General features: G+C 45.0%; 10 protein-coding genes across 10 annotated transcripts; 8 read left to right on the top strand and 2 right to left on the bottom strand.

The window, feature by feature from the left end:
• Positions 1-185: 185 nt before the first annotated feature.
• Positions 186-1817, bottom strand: HPODL_01198 (Myo-inositol transporter 2; the record flags this gene model as incomplete). The annotated part of the gene is made up of 1 exon (XM_014077698.1): positions 186-1817. The coding sequence occupies one exon, from the start codon at positions 1815-1817 to the stop codon at positions 186-188; it is 1632 nt and encodes a 543-aa protein (XP_013933173.1).
• Positions 1818-2254: 437 nt separating this feature from the next.
• Positions 2255-4696, top strand: HPODL_01197 (DNA replication licensing factor MCM7; the record flags this gene model as incomplete). The annotated part of the gene is made up of 1 exon (XM_014077697.1): positions 2255-4696. One exon carries the CDS (start codon positions 2255-2257, stop codon positions 4694-4696), a length of 2442 nt encoding a protein of 813 aa, XP_013933172.1.
• Positions 4697-4717: 21 nt separating this feature from the next.
• HPODL_01196 (leukotriene A4 hydrolase/aminopeptidase LTA4H) lies at positions 4718-6637 on the bottom strand (the record flags this gene model as incomplete). Its single annotated transcript, XM_014077696.1, has 1 exon — positions 4718-6637. The coding sequence occupies one exon, from the start codon at positions 6635-6637 to the stop codon at positions 4718-4720; it is 1920 nt and encodes a 639-aa protein (XP_013933171.1).
• Positions 6638-7082: 445 nt separating this feature from the next.
• On the top strand, positions 7083-7469 carry HPODL_01195 (Ubiquitin-60S ribosomal protein L40; the record flags this gene model as incomplete). The annotated part of the gene is made up of 1 exon (XM_014077695.1): positions 7083-7469. One exon carries the CDS (start codon positions 7083-7085, stop codon positions 7467-7469), a length of 387 nt encoding a protein of 128 aa, XP_013933170.1.
• Positions 7470-7522: 53 nt separating this feature from the next.
• On the top strand, positions 7523-8542 carry HPODL_01194 (putative secreted protein; the record flags this gene model as incomplete). The annotated part of the gene is made up of 1 exon (XM_014077694.1): positions 7523-8542. The coding sequence occupies one exon, from the start codon at positions 7523-7525 to the stop codon at positions 8540-8542; it is 1020 nt and encodes a 339-aa protein (XP_013933169.1).
• A 111-nt stretch (positions 8543-8653) lies between these two features.
• HPODL_01193 (Prenylated Rab acceptor 1) lies at positions 8654-9268 on the top strand (the record flags this gene model as incomplete). Its single annotated transcript, XM_014077693.1, has 3 exons — positions 8654-8689; positions 8733-8774; positions 8810-9268. 3 exons carry the CDS (start codon positions 8654-8656, stop codon positions 9266-9268), a joined length of 537 nt encoding a protein of 178 aa, XP_013933168.1.
• Positions 9269-10191: 923 nt separating this feature from the next.
• Positions 10192-10584, top strand: HPODL_01192 (40S ribosomal protein S22; the record flags this gene model as incomplete). The annotated part of the gene is made up of 1 exon (XM_014077692.1): positions 10192-10584. The coding sequence occupies one exon, from the start codon at positions 10192-10194 to the stop codon at positions 10582-10584; it is 393 nt and encodes a 130-aa protein (XP_013933167.1).
• A 341-nt stretch (positions 10585-10925) lies between these two features.
• Positions 10926-11354, top strand: HPODL_01191 (40S ribosomal protein S14-B; the record flags this gene model as incomplete). The annotated part of the gene is made up of 1 exon (XM_014077691.1): positions 10926-11354. The coding sequence occupies one exon, from the start codon at positions 10926-10928 to the stop codon at positions 11352-11354; it is 429 nt and encodes a 142-aa protein (XP_013933166.1).
• A 204-nt stretch (positions 11355-11558) lies between these two features.
• HPODL_01190 (GPI mannosyltransferase 1) lies at positions 11559-12788 on the top strand (the record flags this gene model as incomplete). The annotated part of the gene is made up of 1 exon (XM_014077690.1): positions 11559-12788. One exon carries the CDS (start codon positions 11559-11561, stop codon positions 12786-12788), a length of 1230 nt encoding a protein of 409 aa, XP_013933165.1.
• Positions 12789-13012: 224 nt separating this feature from the next.
• HPODL_01189 (Oxysterol-binding protein) lies at positions 13013-16099 on the top strand (the record flags this gene model as incomplete). Its single annotated transcript, XM_014077689.1, has 1 exon — positions 13013-16099. One exon carries the CDS (start codon positions 13013-13015, stop codon positions 16097-16099), a length of 3087 nt encoding a protein of 1028 aa, XP_013933164.1.
• Positions 16100-16118: the final 19 nt, after the last annotated feature.

Below are 16118 nucleotides of genomic sequence, written 5' to 3'. Positions count from 1 at the left end.
CCTAGAATCGTAAATTGCTAAATTATTTTTCACCCGCATTTAGATAATATAATAATAGTCTAGGCTACTATCATACATTATAAATTATTATGTCTCTTAATAATTATTGTACACATGGTATTTGAGTAGAAGTGAAGCGATGGTGACAAAGGAATTTCATGCCATAAAGGCAATCTATAACAGATTCATGCAGATTCGACGCGCTGGACTTCGTCGATGTGTTCTAAGTCAAGTTTGTCCATGGAACCAGCAGGAGAAAGCTTCTGGTGCTTTCTCTTCTCGGCCAGTACCAAAGACTCCTTGATGTTGAATCCTCCTTTGAGTAGGTTCTGTGTCTCTTCTAATGCCAGATTAGACAGTTCTGGGTAAACGAAGTAGACGAAGACAATCGACACAGCAGTGAGTGCTGCAAACAATGCAAACGTTCCGGTAGGGGTGATGTTCTCAAGCATGGTCAAGAACGTGGCAGAGATAACCAAAGAACCACTCCAGTTGGTTGCAGTAGCGTAAGATGCACCTGTACCTCTAACGTTTTGAGGGAAAAGTTCGGACTGTTGCCATGGGACATTACCAATGCCAATAGCGTATCCAGCAACATACACGATCATGAACACCATGATAACATAGCCCCAGTTACTGACTCCTCCTTCAAGCTTGACAGAATGATGTTCAAACTTGAGGTCGACATAGTGGAATCCAACGGCACAAATGATCATAGCAATCATCATGATCGGAAGAGAGAACAGCAGCATCTTTCTACGGCCCACTCTGTCGATGATGAAGAATGCAACAATGGTCATGAGGAAGTTAGTACCAGACACGATGATGGACACAGCAGTGGAGTTGTCGAAACCAATGGCTTTGAAAATAGTGGCGGAGAAGTACATGAGAGAGTTGAAACCGGTGAACTGTTGGATACCTTGCAATCCACAAGCAATGATGAGCGCTCTGAAGTTTGACGGCACGCTGTGGATTTTCTTGATACCGTTCCATGTTCTCTGCCACACGTTCTTTCCCTCCAAAGAGGAATTGATACTCTGTATTTCGGCGATCTTCATCTGAATAAGGGTTGCCGTGGCGCCGTGGTGGGTTCTGGCAATAACCTTGGCAGCCTTCTCCAGCTTGTTCTTGGAGATTAAGTATCTTGGGGTGTCTGGCAAGAACAGGAAAGCTGCAAGTTGAATAGCAGGAGGAACGATGGAAAGTCCAACTTGTATTCTCCAGCCATTGTTGACGTGGGTCAGTCCTGCACCAATAGCGTAGGCAATAAGCTGACCACAAGTGATACCCATACAGTTGAGGATAACCAGACGTCCTCTGAATCTAGAAGGCGCGAGCTCCGAGATAAATAGAGGAGCGATGAGAGAACCAATACCAACACCAAAACCCATGACAAATCTACCTGCAATCATAGTCCAAACGGTCTCAGCCGCGCATTGGATAATGGCGCCGACAACAAAGAGCGTGTTCGAGAACATCAAAACAGGTTTTCTGCCGAAGATATCTGCCATTGGACCTGCGACTACTGAGGTGATAAGAGCACCCAGAGAAGTAGCGGCGGTGATAAACTCTTCTTCGCCGTAGGTAAGGGTCTTACCCAAATCGGTTCCAATAGAAACAAGAGCAGAAGAGATGTATCCCGTATCATAGCCAAACATAAAACCTGAGATCGATGCAAGACAAACAAGAACCACAACCAGAGGTGTAGGTTTGGCGCTATCCATAGCAATCATATCAGACTGACTGTCTTTGGAAGAGTAATCAAGAGCATCCACATCAGTAGAGGATAACTCGTCTTGTTTAGCTGGGTCTGACATAATTAAAATTGAACGAATATGTTGATGTTTTGTTAGGGAGAAAAGACGAATTATTTATATTGCAATGTGCAGGAATGGTCTATCACTATCTTCTGCTGCATCGAAATCTCGAATTTTCTTGAGTCGGGATTTTCACCGAGCAGGTGTCAGGGTGGTGGTACATTTTTCGGTAGGCACACCGGCTGCTGCCTGTGATTGGCTTACGCGGCGGGTTATTGCCCGAGCATGATGTTTCACGGCCAGAAGGGGAGGGTAACCCCGCAGAGAATTCTAGCCCGCAATACATTTTAGGTCATGTAGACAGGGTAACTTTTTGGACCACAAGCCAGCCTGACGCGAAAGACAATTATTCCAAAAAAGGAAACCTAAAAGTTTCAAATCTCCTTCAGCTTTTTTCCACCCTATCCCTGTTTTCCCTGTTTTAGACTTTTAACACCATGGCTACCCTTGCGCCGGGACCGACATCAGGGATCAACTCGATCCTGCCTACTATCGATCTCAACTTCAAGTATTCTGAGATTAGGTCGCAGATCAAAGACTTTTTTCTTCATTTCAAATCTACCTCAAACGTTCATCCAGATGATGGAATCTATGATTATCAGATTGACGACGTCCAGATTGACGACAGTGAGATTGGTCAGGGTCCCAAATATATGAACCTTCTCCAGAAAATTGCAAATAGAGAAATCACCACTCTATATATCGATCTAGACGATATCAAACTGTACGAGGACACACAAAATATCGCACAAAATGTGTCTCAATCGCTGCCCCGTGGTCTTGCAGAGTTGATTGTCAAAAACACATACCATTATGTCGAGCTGTTCTCGCAGGTGGTGGACGAGATCATGCCTCTTCCGACAGTGAATATCTCGCACAAAGACGACGTGTTGGACGTTATCATTCACCAGCGAAAGCTGCGTAACGCACGAATTGAAAACGAGCACCGTGAAGAGCTCGCTGAAACTCAACTGGGCGAGGACCAGGAGGAGCTCAGAAACGTGGAAACGCCGAATCTCTTCCCTCCTCAACTGACAAGACGATACTGCATCTACTTCCGTCCTCTCACGGTTACTGCTAAGGGAGGCAAGGCTTTGGCTGTGCGCGATGTCAAGGGCTCTTATCTAGGACAACTAATTACGGTCAGAGGAATTGTCACCAGAGTTAGCGATGTCAAGCCGACTGTTCAGGTGACCGCGTACACCTGTGATACCTGTGGATTTGAAATCTTCCAAGAGGTCAACACTAGAACTTTCACACCGCTCACAGAATGCACATCGGAAAGATGCACAAGTAATCAACACAGAGGAAAGCTGTTTCCAAGTACAAGAGCCTCAAAATTCTCTGCATTCCAAGATGTCAAGATTCAGGAGCTGGCCAACCAAGTGCCAGTGGGACACATTCCAAGAACTCTTTCGATTCATGTCAATGGTGACTTGGTGCGTTCCATGAACCCAGGTGACATTGTGGACGTGACTGGTATATTCTTGCCTGCTCCGTACACGGGCTTCCGTGCTCTTAGAGCTGGTCTTTTGACCGAGACCTATTTGGAAGCTCAGTTTGTCAAGCAGCACAAACGCAAATACGAATTTTTGGGCCTCACTCCCGAAGTGGAGCAGAAAATCCTTGAAATTACGTCTCAGGGCAACGTGTATGAGAGACTAGCCAACTCCATTGCACCGGAGATTTTTGGCCACACAGACATCAAAAAAGCTCTGCTGTTGCTTTTGGTGGGTGCTTCGCCGAAAGAAATTGGAGACGGTATGAGAATTAGAGGTGATATCAATATTTTACTGATGGGTGACCCGGGTGTGGCCAAGTCCCAATTGCTGAAATCTATATCCACCATTGCTCCCCGCGGCGTCTACACTACCGGTAAGGGTTCTTCTGGAGTGGGTTTGACTGCTGCAGTGATGAGAGATCCTATCACAGACGAAATGGTTCTTGAAGGTGGTGCTCTGGTTTTGGCCGATAATGGCATCTGTTGTATCGATGAATTTGATAAGATGGAGGAGGGAGACAGAACAGCTATCCATGAGGTGATGGAACAACAGACGATTTCCATTTCCAAAGCAGGAATTACTACGACTTTGAATGCCAGAGCCTCGATTCTCGCCGCCGCCAACCCGCTTTACGGTAGATACAACACGAAATTATCGCCGAACGAGAATATCAACCTTCCTGCCGCGCTTCTTTCGAGATTTGATGTGCTATTCCTTATCTTGGACCGTCCTAGCAGAGAAGACGACGAGAGACTGGCAGAGCACGTTGCTTATGTTCACATGCACAACAAGCCACCAGAAATTGGCATCAACCCGATTGACTCCTCCACCATGAGACAATTTATCTCCATGGCCAGAAGGTTCAGACCTGTGGTCACTAAAGAGGTTAGCGATTACGTTGTCCAAGCATACATCAAAATGAGAAAGGAAAGCAAGATGATTGAGAACTCCAAAAAATATTTCAGCCATACCACTCCAAGAACACTGCTGGCAGTGCTGAGACTCTCTTTGGCTCTTGCCAGAGTCAGATTCAGTAATGAGGTGGTTATCCAGGATGTCGACGAGGCCTTGAGACTTATGAATGCAGCCAAGCAGTCGTTGTATCAAGACGAAGCTGCCGAGTTGGAGGAGACGCCTACAGCTAAGATTTTCAACCTTATCAAGGAGAAGGTTCACGATTACATTGCTAACAACGGCAATAAGCTGGTGCCGATGTCACTGCTTAGAGATTCGTGTTTGGGTAAAGGCTTTACCGAGAATTTGTTTAACGAGTGTATTTACCGCTACCAGGCGCTTTCGGTTTGGCAGGTGGTGGACGACGGAGAGAACCTTGCGGTTATTGGAAACGTCGACGACGAAGATATCGATATGTTCTAGTTTATCAATAAAAATAAATGTTTAGTTCAGACCGAGATCTTTCATCACCATGGCCTTGCAGATTGGATGGTAGCTTTGCTCATATTTTTTGAAGGTGGCTATGGCCAGCTCCCTGTCGGCCTCGTTAAGTAGCACATATCCCGGTCTAACAAATTTCATTCTACCAACAGTACCCAGCCAGTCGGCAAGCTTTTGGTATTCAGATTGAATTTGGGCAGTCAGCAACAGTCGGAACCATCTGAAAATGACCTCAGCGTTGCTGGAATTCTCATACTTGGTGTACTTCTTTTTCATGATTCGAATTGCCTTCTGCCCATTTTTGGAGCTCCAATCAAATCCATCTTGATTCTGATAAGAAACAAGCTTGTCCAAAAATACGCCATTCTGGTTAGATGTGAAGTTCTCGATGTCGGAGGGCGAAAAATCGGACTCCAACGAATCAGGAGCGTTACTTATCACCTTGATCCATCTTCCCGCGAGCGAAAAACACTCATCAGCAAGAGTGGTGTCAAAATCTGGTTTTGGAGGCAGACCTGGAGCATACAACCATGTCTCCCAGTCAATGGTATCAAGTAGATCCTTCTTATCAGAATAGAACTCGTAAAGAGTATCTAAAAATTGATATGTATCCAATGACTTGTACTTGAACTTCTCGAAGTAATGCTTGATGAATGGGTCGAATGCTTCCTTGCTGCCAAGGGTTTGTTCAATGTGGAACAAAAGGTTGAAGCCTTTTTCGTAAGGAACTGTACTGAAGGAATCGTCTGGATCATCACCGTGCTTTAAATTGAGCACCAACTTGCTGTATCTCGAAGCTGTGCTGCCCATAGCAGCAATTGAATTTTCCAGATCAGTCCATCCAATGATGGAGCTAAAATGTCTATGCTTTTCTCCATGCAATCTCTCTAGGATTCTGCGCTCCAAATAAACAGTCCATCCCTCATTGAGCCAGAAGTGTTCGAAGGAGCCATTGGTTACAAGATTGCCTGCCCAACTGTGGCTCAATTCGTGCGCAATGACATCGACATTCTCTTTGTCACCAGAAATCAAGGTTGGAGTGGCGAAAGTGCAGTTAGGATGTTCCATGCCACCAAAAGGCATCGACTGAGGAAGCACTAAAACATCGTAGTCCTTCCACTCATACTCGAATACAAGGCTTTCTGCAGTCTTGATGAAATTCTCAGTATCATCCTTGAACTCGTTTTGACAGGCCTCCAAAAAGCTGGGTTCCGTCCAAACTCTGGAGCGTGGCCCTATTGGTGCGTCTTTGAGGTCCCCAGAAGCGATGGAACACAGGTAAGATGGGATTGGAACCGGCTGGTAGAAGTTGTAGAGGGTAATTCCGTTTTCCAAAGGTGTCTTCTTAGACAACAAACCAGACATCAACACCGGAAGAGAGGATTGGATATTGAATTCGAACGGACTTTTCACGGAGGGAGTATCAAAGCACGGGAAGAATGAGCGGGCATGGATAGCCTCGCATTGGGAGAACAAGTATGGAAGCTTTTTGCCGTCAGTCTGGGGTGGCTCGAGCCATTGCAAAGCGGTACCTTTTTTGGTCGTTTCGTAAGAAATTTCCAGCTTGAAACCCTCGTCCGCTTTGAAATCGTAGTTAACATACAAAGGAACGCCTAAAGGTCCGTTGCTTGGTTTCAGCTCAAAAGACTGGATGGTACCGTTGATTGTTACGTTTTTGATTTTGAGATGAGCAGTGTCCAGAACTAACTCTTTGGTATCGACCAGAGGTTTTATGATGTATGTTACAGAACCATCGAGAATCTTGTCCGTGAATTTAACCTTCAAGTCCAGAATCGACTTCTCGACTTTGAACTTAAGATAAGATGATAAGGTTGAGGGGTCTTGTTCTGGTGACGATTGAGGCACATGTGGTGCAATAATGGACCATAGTTTTGGGCTGATATTAGGATAGTTCGCCGACATGGTGCTAAAAGATTCAAACCGTTGAGAAATAGTATGCTTTATGTACCTCCAATACGTGCCGAGCGGCCTAATAGACATAAACTATTATTTAAACAATGCAATTTGTGTGCCGTTTCTTGGGACGGGGTGGTCGATCGACGCGACAGGGTTTTCCCAACGCGCGGTCCGTTATTGATTACGGCATCTGTAGATGTGCCGCGAGACGAAAAAATGAAATAAAATGAAATAAAGCTCCGAATGTTACACGTGACCAGGGAAAGGGCAAGAAGCTCTTACCAAATCTTTGAAAATTTTCCTTGAGAAAATTAGATATTATCCAACGGTATAGTAAGTGCCTAAACATACTGGTGGCGTTGAGGGTTAATACAGACAATATTAGCATCAAGCAACCCTTGAGTTTGACAGGTCAACCCACCGTTCATCAGAGTCTAACATATAGGTCAAAATGCAGATTTTCGTCAAGACCTTGACCGGAAAGACCATCACCTTGGAGGTCGAGTCTTCCGACACCATCGATAACGTCAAGTCCAAGATCCAAGACAAGGAAGGAATTCCTCCTGACCAGCAAAGATTGATCTTCGCCGGTAAGCAACTCGAGGACGGCAGAACCCTCTCCGACTACAACATCCAAAAAGAGTCCACTTTGCACTTGGTTCTGAGACTGAGAGGTGGTATCATTGAGCCATCTCTTAAGGCTTTGGCTTCTAAATACAACTGTGAGAAAGCTATTTGCAGAAAGTGTTACGCCAGACTCCCACCAAGAGCTACCAACTGCAGAAAGAGAAAGTGTGGTCACACCAACCAGTTGAGACCAAAGAAGAAGCTTAAATAGTTGGTATATGACATTAATACTAGTGGAATAACAAAAGTAAAAAAACTTTCTCAATGTTTAATAGCTGTATAAGATCAGCTTTCAAAAGAAGCTTCAGTGCGCTGACGGTTCAAAATCCGCCTGAGGTGATTCTTTCGCCTCCTAGAGGGCACAATTCGCTACTCATGATATCCACCGCATCGCAGCTTGAGGCGTCGATCGATGGCTTGATCAAGCTGAACAAGTCAATCCCCTCATTGCAGCTAGTCTACTTTTGTGTTGACTCCATTCTGAACTCAAGAGACGCTGTCTCTGAGTGCTGGTTCGAGGACAAAATGATCCTCCAAGCTTGCAAGAAGTTTGAGCCCTCGAAAGATAAATCAACCCCGCAATCAGGAACGGTAGAGCTGGAACTCACTGGATGCGATATCGTGTTACCACTGGCGCACACGATGTTTCAGAATACATTACCGGCTACTTGTTTCTTCGTAGACAACGAAAACCCTCACAATTGGAAGAATCTTTCTCTCCTAAGAGTGCAGCTCCCATATATTAAATCCTCCCATTTTAATTATTACAATTGCTTGGTTGAGCTACCTTTGGAAAAAGACCCAGCACAAGAATACATTGTCACAGAACATGAGGGGAATATGATCAAAACGATCAACATGGTTCCTGCATCCCAGTATCTCATTGAAAATGAGCATGTACAGAAGTCAAAGAATGCTCTCTTCTTTAAATTGTATAATGGAACGCAAACTCCAGACTACATGGAATCCTATCATAGAATTACAGTCGGGGGTTTAGGATGGGGCGAAAAACAAGGGTATCTGGTTTTAGACCAGAATGTTGGTTCCTTAGACCACAAAAAGCTAAGGCTTTACCAACACCGACCAGAAACGGCTGTGCACTATGACAGAAATAAGAAATCCCTAGTTTTAGAGTGCTCCACGGAGCAACAAAATTACCGCCCCGCTGGCTCAAAGACACCTATTGTGAGCAACCAGATAGGATTGGGTTCCGAGGCTGGCTTCAAGCTGAATGATGTCTGGCACACGTCGCAGGGAGAAGTGGTTCAGATCCAGGTCACGTGACCACATTATTACGCGCTGACTGAGTAACATACGCGCTACCCGGCCGAGCTAAAATTAAATTTGGCAACTACGTGTATAAACATCTAAACATCAACACCAGGTCAACACACCATGTCGAACTTTCTGTCTCAGCTTCAATACCAGCCGGTGAGTAGCAGCATCTGCGAGATCAACAAACTAATCGATTTAGCTCACTAATTTTGCCGACAACCTGAGCGTCGAGAGCGTTAAGGTAAGTGTTTGATTCCAGTTTTGTTAACCTTTTAGCAACAGATAGCTAGTATTCAAAACAAGTTCTCCTCGATGAGGCCGCCACAGGAGTTCCTAGACTATAGGAGATTTTCCAAGCCTCAGAACTTCGGCGAAATTCAGCAGAGACTCAGTTTCAATTTGCCTTATTTCCAAGCCAACTACATCGCCATTATTCTTCTACTGTCGGTGTACGCACTTGTCACAAATGCATTGCTCCTTTTTGTTCTAGGATTCACTGGGTTTGGTATTTATTTCATCTCCAAGTTGAAAGGTGGGGACTTGGAATTACCTATGGGAAGACTCACTACATCACAACTTTACACGGGGCTAGCCGTCATTGCTATCCCACTTGGGTTCCTGGCCTCGCCTATTAGTACTATGATGTGGCTAATTGGTACTTCCTCTGTTACGGTGTTGTCTCATGCTAGTTTGATGGAGAAACCTATCGAAACGGTTTTTGAGGAGACGGTTTGAACAGGTAGATAGTATAAACAATGCAGCAGCATATCGAGCGAACACTCACTACGTAGAAGGACAAAACTACAACTATGTAAAGGCAGTTTGGTTTCCGTTCATGGTACTCTTATGTTTGTGCTTTCTCAGTCGAAAGAAGACCCAAAATTTTAAGTCATCGCAACGCTCATATACTATCTAAGCTTGACTATTGCGGTGGTTCGTCATCATAGAAAGCACATCCCAACTAAAGAACGCAAATCCTTTCGCTTTCCTTTTGTTGGGAGAAGAAAAGTAAGTTAAGAAAAAATTAGCTAGAGTCTACATATATATAGATGGATCTTGACCCTCACTTGTCAGCTCTGGCGTGAAAGGGAGCATTTAATCTCAATCAAGGTATAAAAGACCCCTACCATTCAAATCCAGCACTGGCTGGTATAACTTGTAACTACTATTACTCGTGCTATAGTTGAGTACCACCTCAAATCATTCTAATCAGTATTAATGCATACACACAACTCCACTTAGATGTTAAGCTTAGTTCTCTTCCAGTGTCTTCTCTTAGCGTTCCATCTGATCTTGTTGTTGGTTCTCAGTCTGATCCATTGAGGCAATGGTCTGTTTTGGTTTTGAGCCTTAGCAAGCTTCTGCTTGGTCTTGAACGATTTGTGAGACTAAAAGTTAGTAATGACGATGAGCACAGAGCATCCGCAGTTGACAGAGCTCCATGATGAGTTCAATAATACATACAGGCATCTTAATATGTTTTAGCTATTAAAAGTCTTTTTCAAGCAAAAAAGTTCAGCAGTGGTGCTCAGAGTAAGAACTCCTCGAACCGAACATTGAAAAAAAACGCAGTCACAAGAAACTGTGCACACAGAATTTCACATCTTTGCACCAAATCTTCAGATTTGAAAAATTTACAAATCTATTACTATACCACCATGACTAGAACCTCTGTTTTGGCTGACGCCCTTAACGCTATCAACAACGCCGAGAAGACCGGTAAAAGACAGGTTTTGATCAGACCTTCTTCTAAAGTGATCATCAAGTTCCTTACTGTGATGCAAAGACACGGTTACATTGGAGAATTCGAATACATCGATGACCACAGATCCGGAAAGATTGTCGTCCAATTGAACGGTAGACTCAACAAGTGTGGTGTCATCTCCCCAAGATTCAACGTCAAGATTAAGGACATTGAGAGATGGACTGACAACCTGTTGCCAGCCAGACAGTTCGGTTACGTTATTTTGACCACTTCTGCTGGTATCATGGACCACGAGGAAGCCAAGAGAAAGCACGTTTCTGGTAAGATTCTTGGTTTCGTTTACTAGACAGGTATATTAGAGTAATAAAGTCATCATTTAATATTGAAGAGTAGAATGTGATTACGATGGTTGCAAAGCGGTAGCAATGGCAAGGCGGGCGATGCCTCGAGAAAAACCCTGCCACAGTGGGCGCGCGGGGCACTAGACGTGGCAAGTTCGATTTCTAGGGCCTGAATCTCATTATCAACCTCAGCTTGGCTATAGTGACGGGGAGGTGGCTCGCTTGAATAGACAGTGTTCAGGTGTGAGGTGTGTTTAACACTCGTGACTGCGTTCTCACACTGCCACCACCTCGCGAATGAAAATTTTAGGTGTGGAAAAAATATCAAGCTCTCAATAGAATCATCATGGCTGCTGAAAACGTTACTCTCGGCCCTCAAGCTAGAGGCTCCAGCGAAGTGTTTGGTGTTGCACACATCTATGCTTCCACCAACGATACCTTTGTTCACGTTACCGATCTTTCAGGAAGAGAAACCATCGCCAGAGCTACTGGTGGTATGAAAGTCAAAGCCGACAGAGACGAGTCCTCCCCATACGCTGCCATGTTGGCTGCTCAAGACGTTGCTGTGAAATGCAGAGAAGTCGGAATCACTGCTGTCCACGTCAAAATGAGAGCCACCGGTGGTACCAGAAGCAAAACCCCAGGCCCAGGTGGACAATCTGCTCTCAGAGCCCTGGCCAGATCTGGATTGAAGATTGGCAGAATCGAAGATGTGACTCCTATTCCATCCGACTCCACCAGAAAGAAGGGTGGTAGAAGAGGTAGAAGATTGTAAGTGGTGGACATCAAAATCATAATACAATGGTCGTTTCGAGTGTTGTAGAGGTATAATAAGAGAATGTCAATTCGACGAATTATAAGAGCAACAGGGGAAAGGCTGCCACTTTACGGTGCAACACGTCTTTTCCTACTAATTCTGCTAGTAATGATACGCAAATAATTTGTAGATCATTTTCATTTCTTTTCTTCATTTATCTCTATGCCCTTGATTGTGGCCAATTATCTACCAAGGCTGTCGACAGCCACTCTCATGGCTACCTCGCTGGCCATGAGAGTTGGCTTTCTGCTTTATGGGATCTATCAAGACAAATATATGGGTCTTCCGTATACAGACATAGACTACTTTGTTTTCACTGACGCTGCCAAATTCGTGTTCAATGGCCAATCTCCATATGCACGAGACACCTACAGATACACGCCGCTACTGGCATGGCTTCTCCTTCCAACCACCTACTGGTTTGAGTACGGAAAAGTCGTTTTCGTGCTTTGTGACCTCGTGACAGGGTACCTCATCATCAAACTTTTAGATAAAGCTAAAAAGAACAAATCATGGAGCATTCTGTGGCTTTGGAACCCGATGGTGGCCACTATCAGCACCCGCGGAAGCTCAGAAAGTGTTTTGACCATAGTGGTCATGCTAATCACCAATTTTACGCTTAACAACCAATATGCCTTGGCAGGCCTGTTCACGGGCTTGGCTGTCCACCTGAAAATCTATCCACTCATTTACATCCCGGCAATCCTTTTGACCATCGACAATTTGCAACCATGGTACCAGCCTGTGACCAGAGCGAGATTGGTCTTTGTGCTGACATCTGCCCTCGGCTTTGGTGTTCTTACGGCTCTCATGTATCATATTTACGGCGACGAATTTCTCCAGGAGGCATATTTGTACCACTTGAGCCGGTTAGACCATCGCCATAACTTTTCGGTCTATAACTTGACCTTATATCTCTCGTCCTACCAGGGAGTTTCCTCGCTACCACTTTTCCAGAACTACGGAATCCACGTTGAGAAACTGGCCTTTGTGCCCCAATTGGGTCTCTCAATGGTTCTCATACCTCTCAAGCTCGCTAATATTGACCTCGTTAGCTGCTTCTTTGTCCAAACCTTTGCATTTATTACCTTCAACAAAGTGATCACGTCACAGTATTTCATCTGGTGTTTGTGCTTTTTGCCAATTTACACGGCCAATTCGACGATAAAACCTACAAAGACTGTTTTACTACTTGCAACGTGGATCGTAACCCAAGGACTATGGCTTTGGAACGCTTACCAGCTGGAATTCCTAGGTAAAGCTGACATTTTCACTACAGGCATCTGGCTTAGTAGCTGTTTGTTCTTTGTCTGCAATTGTGTGCTCCTTATGGCCTTTGCCAACGATTTGAGTGCCCAAAAGCGGACTCAACTGCATAAAAAGAAGCGTTGACTGAGGTGTTCTACCCTGTCTGTCTGTTCCAAAACAGGAAAAATAAAAATGCTAGCCGAGGGGCGGGATAATTTTATCAGGCTTGTACGCTGTAGTCGCAGCCACCGGGCGGTGGGGAATTTTGTACTGCTACGAAAAAAAATAATCTATAACAAACGATTGATAAAGTTGTTATTTGAACGCAGAAATCCGCGAAGAAGCAAAGAACAACTGTCTACCTCGCCATGGAGAACTTCGAGGTGCGAGCAAAGTCGTTCACTATCAAGTGGGTCAATGCTCCGGACAATTCCACCGTGAAATGGGAACTAAAACCGTTGAAACGATCTGTTAACTTTGGAATTTATGAATACAGCAAAACAGACTTTCCGGCCCCTTCGACGGCTCCAAACTCCTCGTCAACAACATTGTCTGAGAACTTGAGCCTTGATGAAGTCAATGAAGTTCCACACAAGATGTTTGGAGTGTTGCATCAGAATCTACGCGATTCTTTCGAGTCCCTTGCATCTCAGAGTCCGGCCAATCCTTCGGCTCCCAATGAACCGTCCACAGGATCACTTCCAAGACAAAATACGACGATGTCCACAAGCTCGGAGAAGAGAAAACGTTCAGAAAGCGTTTCGTCTCTCCACGATTCTCGCACTCTTTTGGAAGAAAAGATAGATAAACACCTGGTGAAAAAAGAATGGATCGGAAGATGTCAAGGAGACGAGCTCGTTACGGGAACATTTGAAGTGGGTTCCGGGTCCCTTTTTGCATTCATTTTCGACAATACTTTTAGCAGACACAAAGCGAAAACAATCATGTTTAATCAGTACATCGAAACGAACGGACAAGTGTATCAGGCAGCTGAAATTCCACAGCCATTGTCTTCCTACCAGTTGAACCCCATAGCTGAACAAAAAAGTGTGGACGAGACAGAGGTGTCGAGACCGCACGAGGCCGCCAGTGCGCCTGTTGGAAACACCAACGGCGGAATTATCAATAGAAGGACGTCAGTTGTCTCTGCGCCATTACAGAATCATGTGAGATTCAACGTCCCCGAAAATGAAGTAGCCTCCAAATCAAAGAATGTGTCATTTCTGAGGGTCAAAGGTGGCCAGTATCTCCAGGGATTTTTGCTCAAGAAGAAACGCAGACGGGGAGGAGCGAAAAGCTTTGCCAGAAGATACTTTGTTCTAAATTTCAAATACGGAGTACTGGACTACTACTTCAACGACGTCACAAACCACGTCCGTGGTAACATGTTCATCAGAAACGTTGTCATCTCAGCCGATCCAAAGCAGCTGATGATGTTTCTGGATTCCGGAATTGAACAGTGGATTTTGAAAGCAATGAACCAAGAAGATTTCAAGATCTGGGTTCAAGCCTTCAATTTCATCAAAAGGCAAAACAAACTCACACAGCAAATGGACATTCAAGAAAACGATGCGTTTCTATCGGCTTCTTCTCCCGGGGAGGGCCAAGAGGACCAGGAAGGAGCTACTTTTGAGGATGAGATCAGGGTGGGGAGAACGCTATCAGTGATAAATCCTCAGTACAAGTTGGTTGAGCAAAAGATTTCTCAGATCAAGGAGATGGCGGAAAATCTTCAAGCACAGGCAAAGCAGCCAAAGAGAGGAAGTATGGATAGAAGAGGCTCTTTTTTCCGCAAGAAGAATAAAAAGGAGCAGAGTGACGATCAGTTCGACCAGGAAAGCATAAATGGAGCAGCCCCAGCTTCGCTGTCTGGCGGATCTTTATATGATAGCTTGGTTTCTGAAATCAGAGAGTTGCAGGTGCAATATATGTTGCTGGTCAACACGGAAACTAATAGGGGATTCAGCAGGCCTCCCCAATCTCCATCGAGAAGAACTCTTACGAGGACAAATACAGCTACCACCTCTGTGTTTTCCCAAGAGTTTTTTGATGCCCAAGAATACATTGATGAAATGAACCGTGGAGTCTATTTGGTCCAATCCAGTGACGAGGAAGATAGCGAGCGCGAGAATAAATACGACGATGCCAGCATGTCAAATATTTTTGACAAGCCGCCTTTCGGGCTCGCAATGGATAATGATCTTTCGAACTCGACGTCCTCATCGGATGAAGATGACAGCGATCAAAAAGAACTGGCGATTGCAGCCGGAAGACAATTTTCTGCTCGAGAGGACTTGTATCCTTTGGAATCTGGCAAATACGTACAATACAGGAAGGACATAAAGGAGAGCCCTTGCGATCCTCCGTCTTTGATCGGGTTTTTGAGGAAAAACATTGGAAAGGACTTGTCGTCCATATCGATGCCGGTTTCAGCCAACGAGCCACTCTCATTACTACAGAAATATTCAGAAAGCTTTGAGTACACGCACCTGTTGACAGATGCAATGAAAGCGCCCGTCGAGAGTGGCCAGAGGGTGCTATTGATTGCAGCCTTTGCTGTGAGCTATCTCTCTTCGTTGAGGGTAAAAATCAGAAGCGTTAGAAAACCATTCAACCCGCTGCTTGGTGAAACTTTTGAGCTTGTGAGAAATGACTTGGGAATCAGGTTCATTGCCGAGAAACTCGTTCATAGACCATTCATAATTGCCGCACATGTGGATTCAAAAGACTGGACCGTTGACCATGTTTTGTCGCCTCAACAGAAATACGGAGGCAAGTCTGCCGAGGTTTCCATAGTTGGAGAGCTGACCTTGAGATTAAGCAATGGCGAGGTTTACAAGTGGAGTCAGCCAACAACGATCCTGAAGAACCTCATTGCTGGTGAGAAATATTCGGAGCCTTGTGCGTCCGTTACTGTCAGTTGCAGCAGCGGCTATAAAGCAATTGTGAATTTCAAGGCATCTGGAATGTTTTCCGGACGCTCTGAGGAGCTGACTATCAAAGCCTACGATGAAGCAGGTAACCAGCTACCAAAGGAAGTGATTGGTACGTGGACAGACAGTCTCAGATACACCGATACTGACGAATGCTTGTGGAAAGTTGGGAACCTGGTGCCAAATTACCAAAAGAAGTATGGATTCACCGAGTTTGCGGCCAGCCTCAATCAGATCACAGAAATAGATGAAGGCTGTGCACCGACCGACTCAAGATTGCGTCCAGACCAGCGCAAATACGAGGACGGTGCCGTTGACGAGGCAGAGGAGATAAAGCAGAATTTGGAAGAAGAACAGAGGAAGAGAAGAAAAAACCCGGACGGGACAGACGCTGTGCATGTACCAGCATTTTTCCAGAAAACTGGTGACGGCGACTACGACTGGAGCTTCATTGAAGGGGAGCACAGCTACTGGAGCCGCCGCAAGAGAAATGATTGGGATGGCCTCGTGAAGCTGTGGTAAATTAATAGATGTATATTGG

The sequence above is a fragment of the Ogataea parapolymorpha genome, chromosome VI (genome assembly GCF_000187245.1).
Source record: "Ogataea parapolymorpha DL-1 chromosome VI, whole genome shotgun sequence".
NCBI classification, from domain to species: domain Eukaryota; kingdom Fungi; phylum Ascomycota; class Pichiomycetes; order Pichiales; family Pichiaceae; genus Ogataea; species Ogataea parapolymorpha.
Note: the sequence above shows the minus strand (reverse complement) of the source record. Positions and strands in the feature narration are given on the sequence as shown.